At 33.0% G+C, this 14,369-nt stretch overlaps 2 protein-coding genes and 2 long non-coding RNA genes across 8 annotated transcripts; 2 read left to right on the top strand and 2 right to left on the bottom strand.

Annotated features, from left to right (window-relative positions):
• LOC109344429 (protein WVD2-like 5) lies at window positions 3,520-7,204 on the top strand. 3 transcript variants are annotated; one of them, XM_019583233.1, is made up of 9 exons: window positions 3,520-3,603; window positions 4,084-4,330; window positions 4,412-4,657; window positions 4,773-4,813; window positions 4,918-4,989; window positions 5,097-5,193; window positions 5,295-5,366; window positions 5,451-5,558; window positions 6,383-7,204. In XM_019583233.1, exons 2-9 carry the CDS (start codon window positions 4,097-4,099, stop codon window positions 6,905-6,907), a joined length of 1,395 nt encoding a protein of 464 aa, XP_019438778.1. In that variant the 5' UTR covers window positions 3,520-3,603; window positions 4,084-4,096; the 3' UTR covers window positions 6,908-7,204. The 3 variants fall into 3 exon arrangements, with proteins under 3 accessions (XP_019438778.1, XP_019438776.1, XP_019438777.1); XM_019583231.1 differs by having other exon boundaries at window positions 5,094-5,193; XM_019583232.1 differs by lacking the exon at window positions 3,520-3,603 and having other exon boundaries at window positions 3,862-4,330; window positions 5,094-5,193.
• Window positions 7,106-7,519, bottom strand: LOC109344430. Its single transcript, XR_002107329.1, has 2 exons — window positions 7,473-7,519; window positions 7,106-7,247 (listed from the first exon to the last, which is right to left on the bottom strand). It is a non-coding gene; the product is annotated as an uncharacterized LOC109344430 (long non-coding RNA).
• Window positions 10,187-13,871, top strand: LOC109344427 (protein WVD2-like 5). 3 transcript variants are annotated; one of them, XM_019583230.1, is made up of 9 exons: window positions 10,187-10,270; window positions 10,751-10,997; window positions 11,079-11,324; window positions 11,440-11,480; window positions 11,585-11,656; window positions 11,764-11,860; window positions 11,962-12,033; window positions 12,118-12,225; window positions 13,050-13,871. In XM_019583230.1, the coding sequence occupies exons 2-9, from the start codon at window positions 10,764-10,766 to the stop codon at window positions 13,572-13,574; spliced, it is 1,395 nt and encodes a 464-aa protein (XP_019438775.1). In that variant the 5' UTR covers window positions 10,187-10,270; window positions 10,751-10,763; the 3' UTR covers window positions 13,575-13,871. The 3 variants fall into 3 exon arrangements, with proteins under 3 accessions (XP_019438775.1, XP_019438772.1, XP_019438774.1); XM_019583227.1 differs by having other exon boundaries at window positions 11,761-11,860; XM_019583229.1 differs by lacking the exon at window positions 10,187-10,270 and having other exon boundaries at window positions 10,530-10,997; window positions 11,761-11,860.
• LOC109344428 lies at window positions 13,773-14,186 on the bottom strand. The gene is made up of 2 exons (XR_002107328.1): window positions 14,140-14,186; window positions 13,773-13,914 (listed from the first exon to the last, which is right to left on the bottom strand). It is a non-coding gene; the product is annotated as an uncharacterized LOC109344428 (long non-coding RNA).

The raw sequence follows: 14,369 nt of genomic DNA, 5'->3' as shown, positions 1-14,369 counted from the left end.
AAACCTAGTAACTATAGAAGATGGAAGAGGAGGAAGAGAGAAAAAGAGAGGATGTAAAAACTAGGATAGGAAAAAGACTTCTCCATAAAACTATAACTTTAAAACTCCATAAATTGGTAATCAGAATTAATATATTGAGAAACTTACTTCTATATGTCTAGTATTGTTTCTTCTAAGGCGTTGAACTGAGAAAATATTATTGGTGCAATTGTATTTGAATTATAAAGAGGAAGTAAAGAATATTATACATAATTATAAAATTGCATAATACATGATTAGAATTCAGTTTTTCTTCTAACTTTACTAATATTTGATAGTGATAAAGGCATATGTATTCGTGAAATTTAATAAAGACTTTATTTTTGTTTTGCTATTAGAGGAACTTGTTGGAGTTGTAGGCGACGTTGCATAACTCAATTAGGGAGGCATTGAATGAGTTGTCAGGAGCAGTGACACTTGACATGACTTTTCCGAGGGCGTGGCGGAGGCTAATTGGGGGATGTATTTAATAAAGTGTCAGCGACATTTATGAGACTTACGTGAGGGTGACATAAGAGTTTGTCCATATCTACTTGTGCCTTGTTTAGTCGGATGAGTCCCATCCTGGTCGGACGAGATGTCTAGTTTGACTGGGATGGAACACATTCTACTATCATTTCAGCCTCCAAAGCCTTCAGGTATATTATTTAACTTGTTTTGGATTATCTTCACATGCTCATTTTTTCTCCTTTAGCATATCGGTTGCTTCAATAAGTTATGTTTCTTTACTCTTCATATAAATCTTAAGAGCAGAGATTTCATGGTTTAATTCTACCAGCATCTTCTTAGCATCAGAATATTCTAAGTCATTGTCCTCCAACATAAAGTGAAGAAAAACCTTTCAGATTTCAAATGTTGGATTTCTAGCTTAGCATCAACAACCTATAACTCTTTGACACCAAGGACAATACTCATTTCTCTATATTCAACACCTTTTCTCTCTAAGTCCTCTTGAAGCAAAGACATCTTTTCTCTCTATTATCAGTTCTTTCTATCTTCAATTCCTATTGTAACTCATTGATGAACTTGTTTTCCATTGATAAATGTTGTTCAATATCTTTGTTTCGAGCTTTTGCAATCCTAAGTTTCACTTTTTCTATTGACTTCTAATTGAGCATCTTTCAAATGTTTCAAGTATAACATGACACTTGCCCTTTGTTATGCAGTTTTAGCCAACTTTTGCTCCCCGATTTTCAGTTACGCGACCTTTTGGGGTTGTCGCTATACTTTGTTGTTAAAACATAAAAAACTCTATTTAAAGCTTAATTTGGATAAAATAGTCTTTTGAACGAGATAATTCTGAGATTGGGAGTCAATAATGGATTGAGAAATGTATTAGCATCATGTTCGCCCGTAATAAACTAGTATTCGAGCTAATTGCATATACCCTTAATTTATTTTATTGAAAATTATTTTATTAAAAATAAATACTTTTTTGTATGACAATAGTAAATTTTGCACATACGCACACTAGGGAATCAAGACTATATAGTTTTAGGTTCACAAAGCTTTAATTTTATTTGTGTTGTTCAAAAATATAATTGGTAAATTAAAATTCACTTCAAAAAGTGTGAAGTGGTAGAAACTATTGTCTACACCATATATCATCTTAAATAGATATTTTAAAAAATAATTAAATTTATGCACTTTAATAAAAATGAAGGAGCGGAAATATCTACTTTAAGAAGTGTGAATGAGCATACTAATGTTAGTATTACATCTTATCTCAAAGAGATATTTAAATAAATAATGCAACTTTTATTTTGATTATTTTAAATGGGATATATAACATATAAAGAAAAATATTAAATTTAATATTTAAAAAAATGAAAAGTTATTATTAAAAACGAAATTAAAACAAATAATAAAAAGAAAAGAGAATATGAAAAGAAAATGCATATTTGTATTTGGCATAAAAAACGATGATATGAATAATAAAGATCATATATACTATATAAAGGCAAAATATGGTGTAACTTTTATTATGGTGTAATTTTCACTTCCTATTTTGTCATTCATATTATTTAATTTTTACAAAAAAATCATATAATCTTAATTAACCACCAACAACATATTAATTAATCACATATCTCACCTTAAACTAAATATTATCATAAACATACAAAAAATAAGTGACTATTACTATAATGTTTTCTCACATAATAAAAGAAATATTAATGAAAGTTAAAGTAAGTGACATGCACACAAAATATCAAATTACCAATGCAATTTTTAATGTAAGTTCTAGTAATATCATAATTCATTATCTCATTTTTTCTATTACACAAACTATAATATTCTCTATACTCACAAGACGTAATATAATTCTCTAAAATAAAATATGTGAAAATTAAATATTTAGTAAAAATAAGAATATAGGTCGACATACACGAAATGACAATCGATACGTCATAATAGATAAAGTTTATGATTGATGGATGATAGTTTAAAAACCGTGTGCAGGTGGATGAGGTAGGAAACCGCAAAAACCGTGTGTTATTTGATGGTACCCCACATTCCACCTCTCAATCATCAACACAGCTTCAATGCTAACCGCTCTCTGTCAATTCTTTATTATCAATTAGAGAAACTCATAAAAAGTTCATATATTTTTTGATGAGAGAAAGAAGTATATACTTATTAGTTTTATTTGTAGTTATTGTATTATCTAATATTCATATTTAATTATTATTGATTTTTTTAAAAAGTAGTTTAAAGTTAATTTTAAATAATACAATGATTATATATAGACTTTTTATATGTACTATTTATATTTTATACAAAGGGAAAACATGATATAACTATTATATGGTATAATTTTTCGTTTCCTATTTTGTTTTTAACCCTTTTTAATTCTACAAAAAATATATAATCATATGTAATAATCGTCAACATATTAATCACTCATTACCTTGATTTGATAATTAAAATAAAAAAAATACATTTAAGACTTAAATCACATTAATTTGAAAATATAAAGTGTACCATATAAAAATTATAATATAAATTACATTTAATAAAAAAAATTATGATTCACCAAAATAAAATATAAAAAACACTTAAATCTTTAACATCAGAAAATAAAAATATAGGCAGATAGACACGAAGTACTTACCACCACACCAGTACTAATAGTGTGTAAATATCGGTAATCTTGTCCGAGTCGGGAACATCCACAAGTTCATGGAGTTAACTATTCTAACGGACATTTTTTCCATCCACAAAACTCGAACTTTAAACTTTATTAAGGGAAATCAAACATTTACCCCTTAAACCAACGGCATTAGAATGTTTATTATGATAATAAGGAAATAATAGAAAGCACTCTACATGTGACTCATTCCCATTCCAACCAAACCTGCATTTGATAACCGCTATTCCCATAGTATTATAATTATTCATTAAGTAAATTAAATAATTAAATAATGATAATTATAAAAAAGGATAAATAAATAAAATAAAATGATGAGTTTGGTGTGTTTGGATGATCCGAGGAAGCCAGATCTCTCTTTTCTTCTCTTCAACTCTTGTCTTCTTCAATCCATACGATGTCGTATTCACCAGGTACTTTTAATTATGGTAACTAACTTACCATTACACTATTTTCTCACCTCCAGGTCATGTGTTCAAATCTCGATATAGTCTTTTCGGTAAGACTCATATTTTTAATTCATATCATACAAATTCGACAAAATTTTACATTGGTTGTCGACTACCTAATACAACCCTCACCTTCTATCCTGCTTAGGATCGGCTATGTACAACATTAAGCACACATAGGCAGGTTTAGTCTTTCGAGTAAGATTGTGTACATATATCTGCCGAGGCCCCATAGGAGCCTCTTGTACTCGGCTTTTTTTATTTCAATAATTGAAAAATGAGAGAATTTGTTTAGAAGCTTTTCGAAATTGTTCTGGTTAATAGCAATAGGGATGGTTAACACATGTTGAGGTTTAACAAGTATAAATTTGTTTCTAATGGTTTTTTTCTTGTATTTAGTGTTGATCTCTGAGCTGCATTTCATTGTTTCTGTGTAACTTTTAGCTTAGTGTGATTGATGATGGATACAAGTACTCTTTCACCCGTTGTTGATGGCCTCGAAGTGGTTCACCGAAATAGTGTTCACCAGGACCCTTCTAATTCTGGAGAAGATAGCGTTGTTTTGAATGATTTAGACATCAATGTTATTGAAAGTACAGAAATTGTAGCTTCAAATGCCAATTTTGAAACTCGGAACTCATCCGTGGCAGTAATTGAAGTCTCCGATAGCAACAATGTGAACCTTTCTAAGGTGAGAGGATTTTGTTTTCCTAGACTTGGTTTCGTCAAGTTCGTTTTTTTTTTTGGATCTCATGTATTAGCTCGATTCTAGGAAGAGGAAGTGAAAATCACAAATCAAACAGGACAATTAAAAGCATCTAAGGGTCCTATTAAGAATAAGAGTGCAAAGACCACTACTTCCAGTGTTGTTCATGCAAGTTTGGTGAAAAGGAACAAAAATGCTAAAGATAAAGAGACATCATCTGCTGTTTCAATTGGTACATCGGCTTTAGATTCTCACACAAGACAGCCTATTAAAAACAAATCATTCAATGGTCGCCAGACTCAATTGGTCAAGGTAAACTATTGTCGATAGTCGTGCTTCGTTTTGTTTGTTTTATCGTTTTATACTTTGGTAATAAAAATTATAGTCTAGGTGATCACTGATAGTTTTTGAGCTTTATTTCTCTCAGCACCCTTCAAATTCCGATGCAGCGTCTTCTGAAGTAGCTACGTATGTAATGCTTGCTTTTATGTGTAATATTCCATCATTAAAACACGTGATGAAATTATTTACTGTAATTATCTGATTGGTGGACTGTGATATATTGGGTAAAGGGAGAAGACGGAACCAAAATCATTGAAAAAAGGAGCTGTTGATAAAGTTCAAGGAGAATCAGAATTGTCTCCGTATCCTTTCTTTATGAGAAGTTGGGAACTGCTGCAGATTTCTTTACATTTAAATGTTGAGTGTGATGCTTTGTATTATTTTGGTTTATCCTTAATCCACTTAGAAGTACTAATGCAGAAGACGCGAAACCTCGCAAGGTGGGAACACTTCCAAATTATGGATTCAGTTTCAGGTGTGGTGAAAGAGCTGAGAGAAGAAGAGAGGTAAATAGTTAATACTCCTTTAAGCATACTTATGTCCTTGCCCAGGTTTCTTTTGAATAAGCTCATAGTTAACAAAAAAAAATTGATATTTTTGCGAGCAGTTCTACAGTAAAGTTGAGGAAAAGATTCATGCAAAGGAGATGGAAAAGAGTAACTTGCAAGCAAAATCCAAGGTGAATTTTTTTTCTTTTGTATCTGGGGCTGAAATGTATGTTGTATATTTTGCCTTTTAATTCAAACTTACATTCCTTGTATAGGAGTCACAAGAAGCCGAGATGAAGATGCTTCGGAAGAGTCTAACATTTAAAGCAACTCCTTTGCCAACTTTCTATCAGGAGCCTCCTCCTAAGGTGGAGCTTAAGAAGGTACATCTCTCTCTCTCTCTATATATATATATGTGTGTGTGTGTTTGGGAGTACCCCTCTCCATTTGATTACATGCATGTGTCTGCACTAATTGTTTCCAGAAGTTTATTATGTGCTTCGAAGCCATATGTAGTGTATGTTTTTCTATGGGTTTGCTGCTATGTGAATGTGCACAGATGCAAACACACCCACATATTGCATGTGGCTTCAGAGAGACAAAGCATACAACAATCTTCTGAAAACAATTGGTAAAGAGTTCTTTTAGCTGATGAAAGTTTTCTTTTCACTCATAGGTATTTGAACTGTGATTACAAAATGTTTGAACTCAACTGGTTTTATGTAAATTCACTTATTAACTACTCCGTTAGGTGTGGTCTTTTTGTCTTATGCACAAACTGAAGGTTAATAAGCTGATTGACTGCATCTTAACTGATGTGACTTAGACTTGGTCAATATTTTAAACTAGCCCTTTTATCAGTTAGATGCTTAAATGGGGCCGTAGGAGTGTTCAATTTGCCGGCCTCGAATATCTTGTGGCTGAGTGCAAATTCTTTTCATAACCACTTTCTATCAATAAATATTTGAATGTTGTGGAAGTGTTTGAAAATCTTTTCTAATGCCTTTTTAACTCTTGAATTGAGTTTGCCTTCCTCATTTTGCTCATTTGACATGTCATTGTGAACAAGAATAGCTTTTGTTTATTTATTATGCTTTTTTTCTGGTGTCTGGACCAATTGATCCTTGTCTTTTGTTTTGAGTCGGCAAGTTTTGTTATCTCATTTGGGAAGTTAAATTTTTTTAGTATTTGGACATTACTAATGTAGATACCGACTACAAGACCTAAATCTCCCAAGCTTGGTCGCAAGAAGAGTTCAATCAATTCTGAGTCGGATGGAAACACTAGCAGCAGTTCTAAACAAGGTCGTTTAACTTTCAACGAGAAAATGTCTCAGGGCAATAATCCTCCTACTAAAGGAGTTACTCTTGTCCATCCAACGAAGCCACTACGAAGATCTCTTCCGGCTCAACTTGCTACTAGGAGGCTCAATTCATCAAATTCAAAGACTGTGCCCGCTTCATCTGAAGCAAGGAAGGTTGAAAAGACCGTATCTAGTGCGACAAAAAAAAATGTCAAGTCATCCAATGCTACAAAGGAACAGAAAATTGCAATACCAGCAACCAATGAAGAGGATAGTACCTTGCCTAGCGAGACAACTGAGGCTCTGCCCCTGAATGTGGTTGATTCAGACAAGCCGAGTGAAGCGCAGTCTCTTTTGAACGGTGATCTAGTGGTTGAAAAGAATCCTCAGCTTGCCTTTGCTCAAGAACCTATAACAGCAAAACATTAAGCAGACAGAAAGTTTGTGTCAGAGAGATTGGTTTTATTTGGTAAATATATATTATAAAAGCATATGAAAGATTATTTGACATCAAGAGTTTGCAGATTTGCCTGGTTTGTGTTGTCATCTTATCTCAGCAGCATTGTTTCTTTTTGTATGTTTTTATTACTCTCAAGATTGCTGGTTTGGTCCTTATGATTCTCTTTTTTGCTTGCAACAATGTATGTAACTGTTCTGCAAGTTATTTTAGTTTATGTTAATGAAAAATTTGAGAAAGTTTACCCTTTTCATGGTTCAATACATCAATTGGCATTATGACATGAAAGAAGCTGTTTGTGTTGTAACTTAACTCCTGTGTTTATTGTATAGGCTTTTACTATTTAAGGAGGGAAAAAAAGGAATACATCTTCTGTCTCACAAAATGTCTCACTCCATGCGACATTTGTTCTGGTTGGTCAAAAAAATACTTAATTATTAAAATTTTAATTTAAATATATTTTTCTTAACAAATTATACCAAGTGATACATGGAATAGTGACACATTTTTTGGAACAGAAAATGTGTTCTCCTTCACCAGGAATGTAGAGGGAAGCTTCTTATGTTAAGTCATGTGGAGACTTAGAAGTCATGTGGAGACTTTCATAATGGTGCTTGAATCATGAATGATCTTTTTTCTTTTATTATATATTTGGTGAGTGTGCATGAATCATAGTTTTACATGACAATGCATGTGAAGTGCATGTTCCATTTTTAAGTCTCATAATGGCCACCAATATAAAGCACCACTTGCCTTGTATTAGTTGAAAGTTGAAACATATTATATAAAACCATGGTGGGTTAATGAATTTGATGATATCAATAGTTTTAATCAATTGAAGTTAGGTATAAGAACTCCCTTGACCTTTTAGTCATCCTATGAATCTACCGAGCCACTAGATCAATGCCATATTGGTAATCTAAATAGCAATTAGATATTATAAGAGTGACTCCTAATACAATAATATTTCCAGTTTATCCAATTGAGCTACCTTTTGTGGACAAACCAATACAATCAAAGTACAGAAAGATTATCCAGTTTTACAATGAAACTACAAATTTTATTCCATTACTTCTCATAATATAGCATACAACACAAAGGGCAGAATGTATAACATCATTGCACAATAAGGAAGAAGTTGCAATTACAAGCTCATAAAAAATGAAGCCTTAAAAAACTAGGGACTTGGTATAAAAAACAATCCTTCCCAAAATGAGAAGAAGATTGTGATGGCAGGACTGTATAACTTGCTGCCACAGCCAAATCCCCTCAAAACAAGGCTTCATAACTCCACACTTGACAACTTCAGCAACCCTAACAACATATATTGACACTTTGAATAAAAGTGAGACCCAAACATTGATATGTTTGGTAAGCAAAAAAAAACATCATAGTAAGAAAGATTTTAACTCCAGAACCTGGTAACTATGTTATCAGAGGCAATGCAGTCATTTAAAAAGTGGCTTGGATACCAAAAAAACTTTGAACAGATTCCGAATTGAAGGAAACCTGCTAAAGTAAAAAAGTTGAATGGCTGCATGCTCTGAAAAAAGGTTCAAACCGAGTTACTGGATGATCAAGACCCACTGTAATGGACCCAAAAACTACTGCTGAACACATCATAAAACCAGTACGAGATTTCCGTTCCGATCCTGACTTAATCTACAGAGAAAGAGAGAGAGAGAGAGAGAGATTAAGTCTTCCCGCTCAGGAGAGGATCTTACACCTCCAAAGAAGTTCCAAAAGCATGTCAATTGTGCTGCTGCTGATTGCATTGCAATGCTGGATGTTTAGTCCTAAGAGAGTGTGACCTAATTTTCTCAATGCGGGCAAGCTCCAATCAGAAACCAAAGTGCAGCCTGATATAGAAAGAACCTGCAGATTGAACTGTTCTGCATCAGCCAGGACTGCAATTCCAGAATCAGTGATAGCACATTTAGAAACATCCAGATCACAGAAAGTAAGTGACATGCACACAAAATATCAAATTACCAATGCAATTTTTAATGTAAGTTCTAGTAATATCATAATTCATTATCTCATTTTTTCTATTACACAAACTATAATATTCTCTATACTCACAAGACGTAATATAATTCTCTAAAATAAAATATGTGAAAATTAAATATTTAGTAAAAATAAGAATATAGGTCGACATACACGAAATGACAATCGATACGTCATAATAGATAAAGTTTATGATTGATGGATGATAGTTTAAAAACCGTGTGCAGGTGGATGAGGTAGGAAACCGCAAAAACCGTGTGTTATTTGATGGTACCCCACATTCCACCTCTCAATCATCAACACAGCTTCAATGCTAACCGCTCTCTGTCAATTCTTTATTATCAATTAGAGAAACTCATAAAAAGTTCATATATTTTTTGATGAGAGAAAGAAGTATATACTTATTAGTTTTATTTGTAGTTATTGTATTATCTAATATTCATATTTAATTATTATTGATTTTTTTAAAAAGTAGTTTAAAGTTAATTTTAAATAATACAATGATTATATATAGACTTTTTATATGTACTATTTATATTTTATACAAAGGGAAAACATGATATAACTATTATATGGTATAATTTTTCGTTTCCTATTTTGTTTTTAACCCTTTTTAATTCTACAAAAAATATATAATCATATGTAATAATCGTCAACATATTAATCACTCATTACCTTGATTTGATAATTAAAATAAAAAAAATACATTTAAGACTTAAATCACATTAATTTGAAAATATAAAGTGTACCATATAAAAATTATAATATAAATTACATTTAATAAAAAAAATTATGATTCACCAAAATAAAATATAAAAAACACTTAAATCTTTAACATCAGAAAATAAAAATATAGGCAGATAGACACGAAGTACTTACCACCACACCAGTACTAATAGTGTGTAAATATCGGTAATCTTGTCCGAGTCGGGAACATCCACAAGTTCATGGAGTTAACTATTCTAACGGACATTTTTTCCATCCACAAAACTCGAACTTTAAACTTTATTAAGGGAAATCAAACATTTACCCCTTAAACCAACGGCATTAGAATGTTTATTATGATAATAAGGAAATAATAGAAAGCACTCTACATGTGACTCATTCCCATTCCAACCAAACCTGCATTTGATAACCGCTATTCCCATAGTATTATAATTATTCATTAAGTAAATTAAATAATTAAATAATGATAATTATAAAAAAGGATAAATAAATAAAATAAAATGATGAGTTTGGTGTGTTTGGATGATCCGAGGAAGCCAGATCTCTCTTTTCTTCTCTTCAACTCTTGTCTTCTTCAATCCATACGATGTCGTATTCACCAGGTACTTTTAATTATGGTAACTAACTTACCATTACACTATTTTCTCACCTCCAGGTCATGTGTTCAAATCTCGATATAGTCTTTTCGGTAAGACTCATATTTTTAATTCATATCATACAAATTCGACAAAATTTTACATTGGTTGTCGACTACCTAATACAACCCTCACCTTCTATCCTGCTTAGGATCGGCTATGTACAACATTAAGCACACATAGGCAGGTTTAGTCTTTCGAGTAAGATTGTGTACATATATCTGCCGAGGCCCCATAGGAGCCTCTTGTACTCGGCTTTTTTTATTTCAATAATTGAAAAATGAGAGAATTTGTTTAGAAGCTTTTCGAAATTGTTCTGGTTAATAGCAATAGGGATGGTTAACACATGTTGAGGTTTAACAAGTATAAATTTGTTTCTAATGGTTTTTTTCTTGTATTTAGTGTTGATCTCTGAGCTGCATTTCATTGTTTCTGTGTAACTTTTAGCTTAGTGTGATTGATGATGGATACAAGTACTCTTTCACCCGTTGTTGATGGCCTCGAAGTGGTTCACCGAAATAGTGTTCACCAGGACCCTTCTAATTCTGGAGAAGATAGCGTTGTTTTGAATGATTTAGACATCAATGTTATTGAAAGTACAGAAATTGTAGCTTCAAATGCCAATTTTGAAACTCGGAACTCATCCGTGGCAGTAATTGAAGTCTCCGATAGCAACAATGTGAACCTTTCTAAGGTGAGAGGATTTTGTTTTCCTAGACTTGGTTTCGTCAAGTTCGTTTTTTTTTTTGGATCTCATGTATTAGCTCGATTCTAGGAAGAGGAAGTGAAAATCACAAATCAAACAGGACAATTAAAAGCATCTAAGGGTCCTATTAAGAATAAGAGTGCAAAGACCACTACTTCCAGTGTTGTTCATGCAAGTTTGGTGAAAAGGAACAAAAATGCTAAAGATAAAGAGACATCATCTGCTGTTTCAATTGGTACATCGGCTTTAGATTCTCACACAAGACAGCCTATTAAAAACAAATCATTCAATGGTCGCCAGACTCAATTGGTCAAGGTAAACTATTGTCGATAGTCGTGCTTCGTTTTGTTTGTTTTATCGTTTTATACTTTGGTAATAAAAATTATAGTCTAGGTGATCACTGATAGTTTTTGAGCTTTATTTCTCTCAGCACCCTTCAAATTCCGATGCAGCGTCTTCTGAAGTAGCTACGTATGTAATGCTTGCTTTTATGTGTAATATTCCATCATTAAAACACGTGATGAAATTATTTACTGTAATTATCTGATTGGTGGACTGTGATATATTGGGTAAAGGGAGAAGACGGAACCAAAATCATTGAAAAAAGGAGCTGTTGATAAAGTTCAAGGAGAATCAGAATTGTCTCCGTATCCTTTCTTTATGAGAAGTTGGGAACTGCTGCAGATTTCTTTACATTTAAATGTTGAGTGTGATGCTTTGTATTATTTTGGTTTATCCTTAATCCACTTAGAAGTACTAATGCAGAAGACGCGAAACCTCGCAAGGTGGGAACACTTCCAAATTATGGATTCAGTTTCAGGTGTGGTGAAAGAGCTGAGAGAAGAAGAGAGGTAAATAGTTAATACTCCTTTAAGCATACTTATGTCCTTGCCCAGGTTTCTTTTGAATAAGCTCATAGTTAACAAAAAAAAATTGATATTTTTGCGAGCAGTTCTACAGTAAAGTTGAGGAAAAGATTCATGCAAAGGAGATGGAAAAGAGTAACTTGCAAGCAAAATCCAAGGTGAATTTTTTTTCTTTTGTATCTGGGGCTGAAATGTATGTTGTATATTTTGCCTTTTAATTCAAACTTACATTCCTTGTATAGGAGTCACAAGAAGCCGAGATGAAGATGCTTCGGAAGAGTCTAACATTTAAAGCAACTCCTTTGCCAACTTTCTATCAGGAGCCTCCTCCTAAGGTGGAGCTTAAGAAGGTACATCTCTCTCTCTCTCTATATATATATATGTGTGTGTGTGTTTGGGAGTACCCCTCTCCATTTGATTACATGCATGTGTCTGCACTAATTGTTTCCAGAAGTTTATTATGTGCTTCGAAGCCATATGTAGTGTATGTTTTTCTATGGGTTTGCTGCTATGTGAATGTGCACAGATGCAAACACACCCACATATTGCATGTGGCTTCAGAGAGACAAAGCATACAACAATCTTCTGAAAACAATTGGTAAAGAGTTCTTTTAGCTGATGAAAGTTTTCTTTTCACTCATAGGTATTTGAACTGTGATTACAAAATGTTTGAACTCAACTGGTTTTATGTAAATTCACTTATTAACTACTCCGTTAGGTGTGGTCTTTTTGTCTTATGCACAAACTGAAGGTTAATAAGCTGATTGACTGCATCTTAACTGATGTGACTTAGACTTGGTCAATATTTTAAACTAGCCCTTTTATCAGTTAGATGCTTAAATGGGGCCGTAGGAGTGTTCAATTTGCCGGCCTCGAATATCTTGTGGCTGAGTGCAAATTCTTTTCATAACCACTTTCTATCAATAAATATTTGAATGTTGTGGAAGTGTTTGAAAATCTTTTCTAATGCCTTTTTAACTCTTGAATTGAGTTTGCCTTCCTCATTTTGCTCATTTGACATGTCATTGTGAACAAGAATAGCTTTTGTTTATTTATTATGCTTTTTTTCTGGTGTCTGGACCAATTGATCCTTGTCTTTTGTTTTGAGTCGGCAAGTTTTGTTATCTCATTTGGGAAGTTAAATTTTTTTAGTATTTGGACATTACTAATGTAGATACCGACTACAAGACCTAAATCTCCCAAGCTTGGTCGCAAGAAGAGTTCAATCAATTCTGAGTCGGATGGAAACACTAGCAGCAGTTCTAAACAAGGTCGTTTAACTTTCAACGAGAAAATGTCTCAGGGCAATAATCCTCCTACTAAAGGAGTTACTCTTGTCCATCCAACGAAGCCACTACGAAGATCTCTTCCGGCTCAACTTGCTACTAGGAGGCTCAATTCATCAAATTCAAAGACTGTGCCCGCTTCATCTGAAGCAAGGAAGGTTGAAAAGACCGTATCTAGTGCGACAAAAAAAAATGTCAAGTCATCCAATGCTACAAAGGAACAGAAAATTGCAATACCAGCAACCAATGAAGAGGATAGTACCTTGCCTAGCGAGACAACTGAGGCTCTGCCCCTGAATGTGGTTGATTCAGACAAGCCGAGTGAAGCGCAGTCTCTTTTGAACGGTGATCTAGTGGTTGAAAAGAATCCTCAGCTTGCCTTTGCTCAAGAACCTATAACAGCAAAACATTAAGCAGACAGAAAGTTTGTGTCAGAGAGATTGGTTTTATTTGGTAAATATATATTATAAAAGCATATGAAAGATTATTTGACATCAAGAGTTTGCAGATTTGCCTGGTTTGTGTTGTCATCTTATCTCAGCAGCATTGTTTCTTTTTGTATGTTTTTATTACTCTCAAGATTGCTGGTTTGGTCCTTATGATTCTCTTTTTTGCTTGCAACAATGTATGTAACTGTTCTGCAAGTTATTTTAGTTTATGTTAATGAAAAATTTGAGAAAGTTTACCCTTTTCATGGTTCAATACATCAATTGGCATTATGACATGAAAGAAGCTGTTTGTGTTGTAACTTAACTCCTGTGTTTATTGTATAGGCTTTTACTATTTAAGGAGGGAAAAAAAGGAATACATCTTCTGTCTCACAAAATGTCTCACTCCATGCGACATTTGTTCTGGTTGGTCAAAAAAATACTTAATTATTAAAATTTTAATTTAAATATATTTTTCTTAACAAATTATACCAAGTGATACATGGAATAGTGACACATTTTTTGGAACAGAAAATGTGTTCTCCTTCACCAGGAATGTAGAGGGAAGCTTCTTATGTTAAGTCATGTGGAGACTTAGAAGTCATGTGGAGACTTTCATAATGGTGCTTGAATCATGAATGATCTTTTTTCTTTTATTATATATTTGGTGAGTGTGCATGAATCATAGTTTTACATGACAATGCATGTGAAGTGCATGTTCCATTTTTAAGTCTCATAATGGCCACCAATATAAAGCACCACTTGCCTTGTATTAGTTGA

This window comes from Lupinus angustifolius, chromosome LG03, assembly GCF_001865875.1.
Source record: "Lupinus angustifolius cultivar Tanjil chromosome LG03, LupAngTanjil_v1.0, whole genome shotgun sequence".
Lineage (NCBI taxonomy): Eukaryota > Viridiplantae > Streptophyta > Magnoliopsida > Fabales > Fabaceae > Lupinus > Lupinus angustifolius.
The sequence above is the reverse complement of the archived record's forward strand: the minus strand, read 5'-3'. Positions and strand labels throughout refer to the sequence as shown.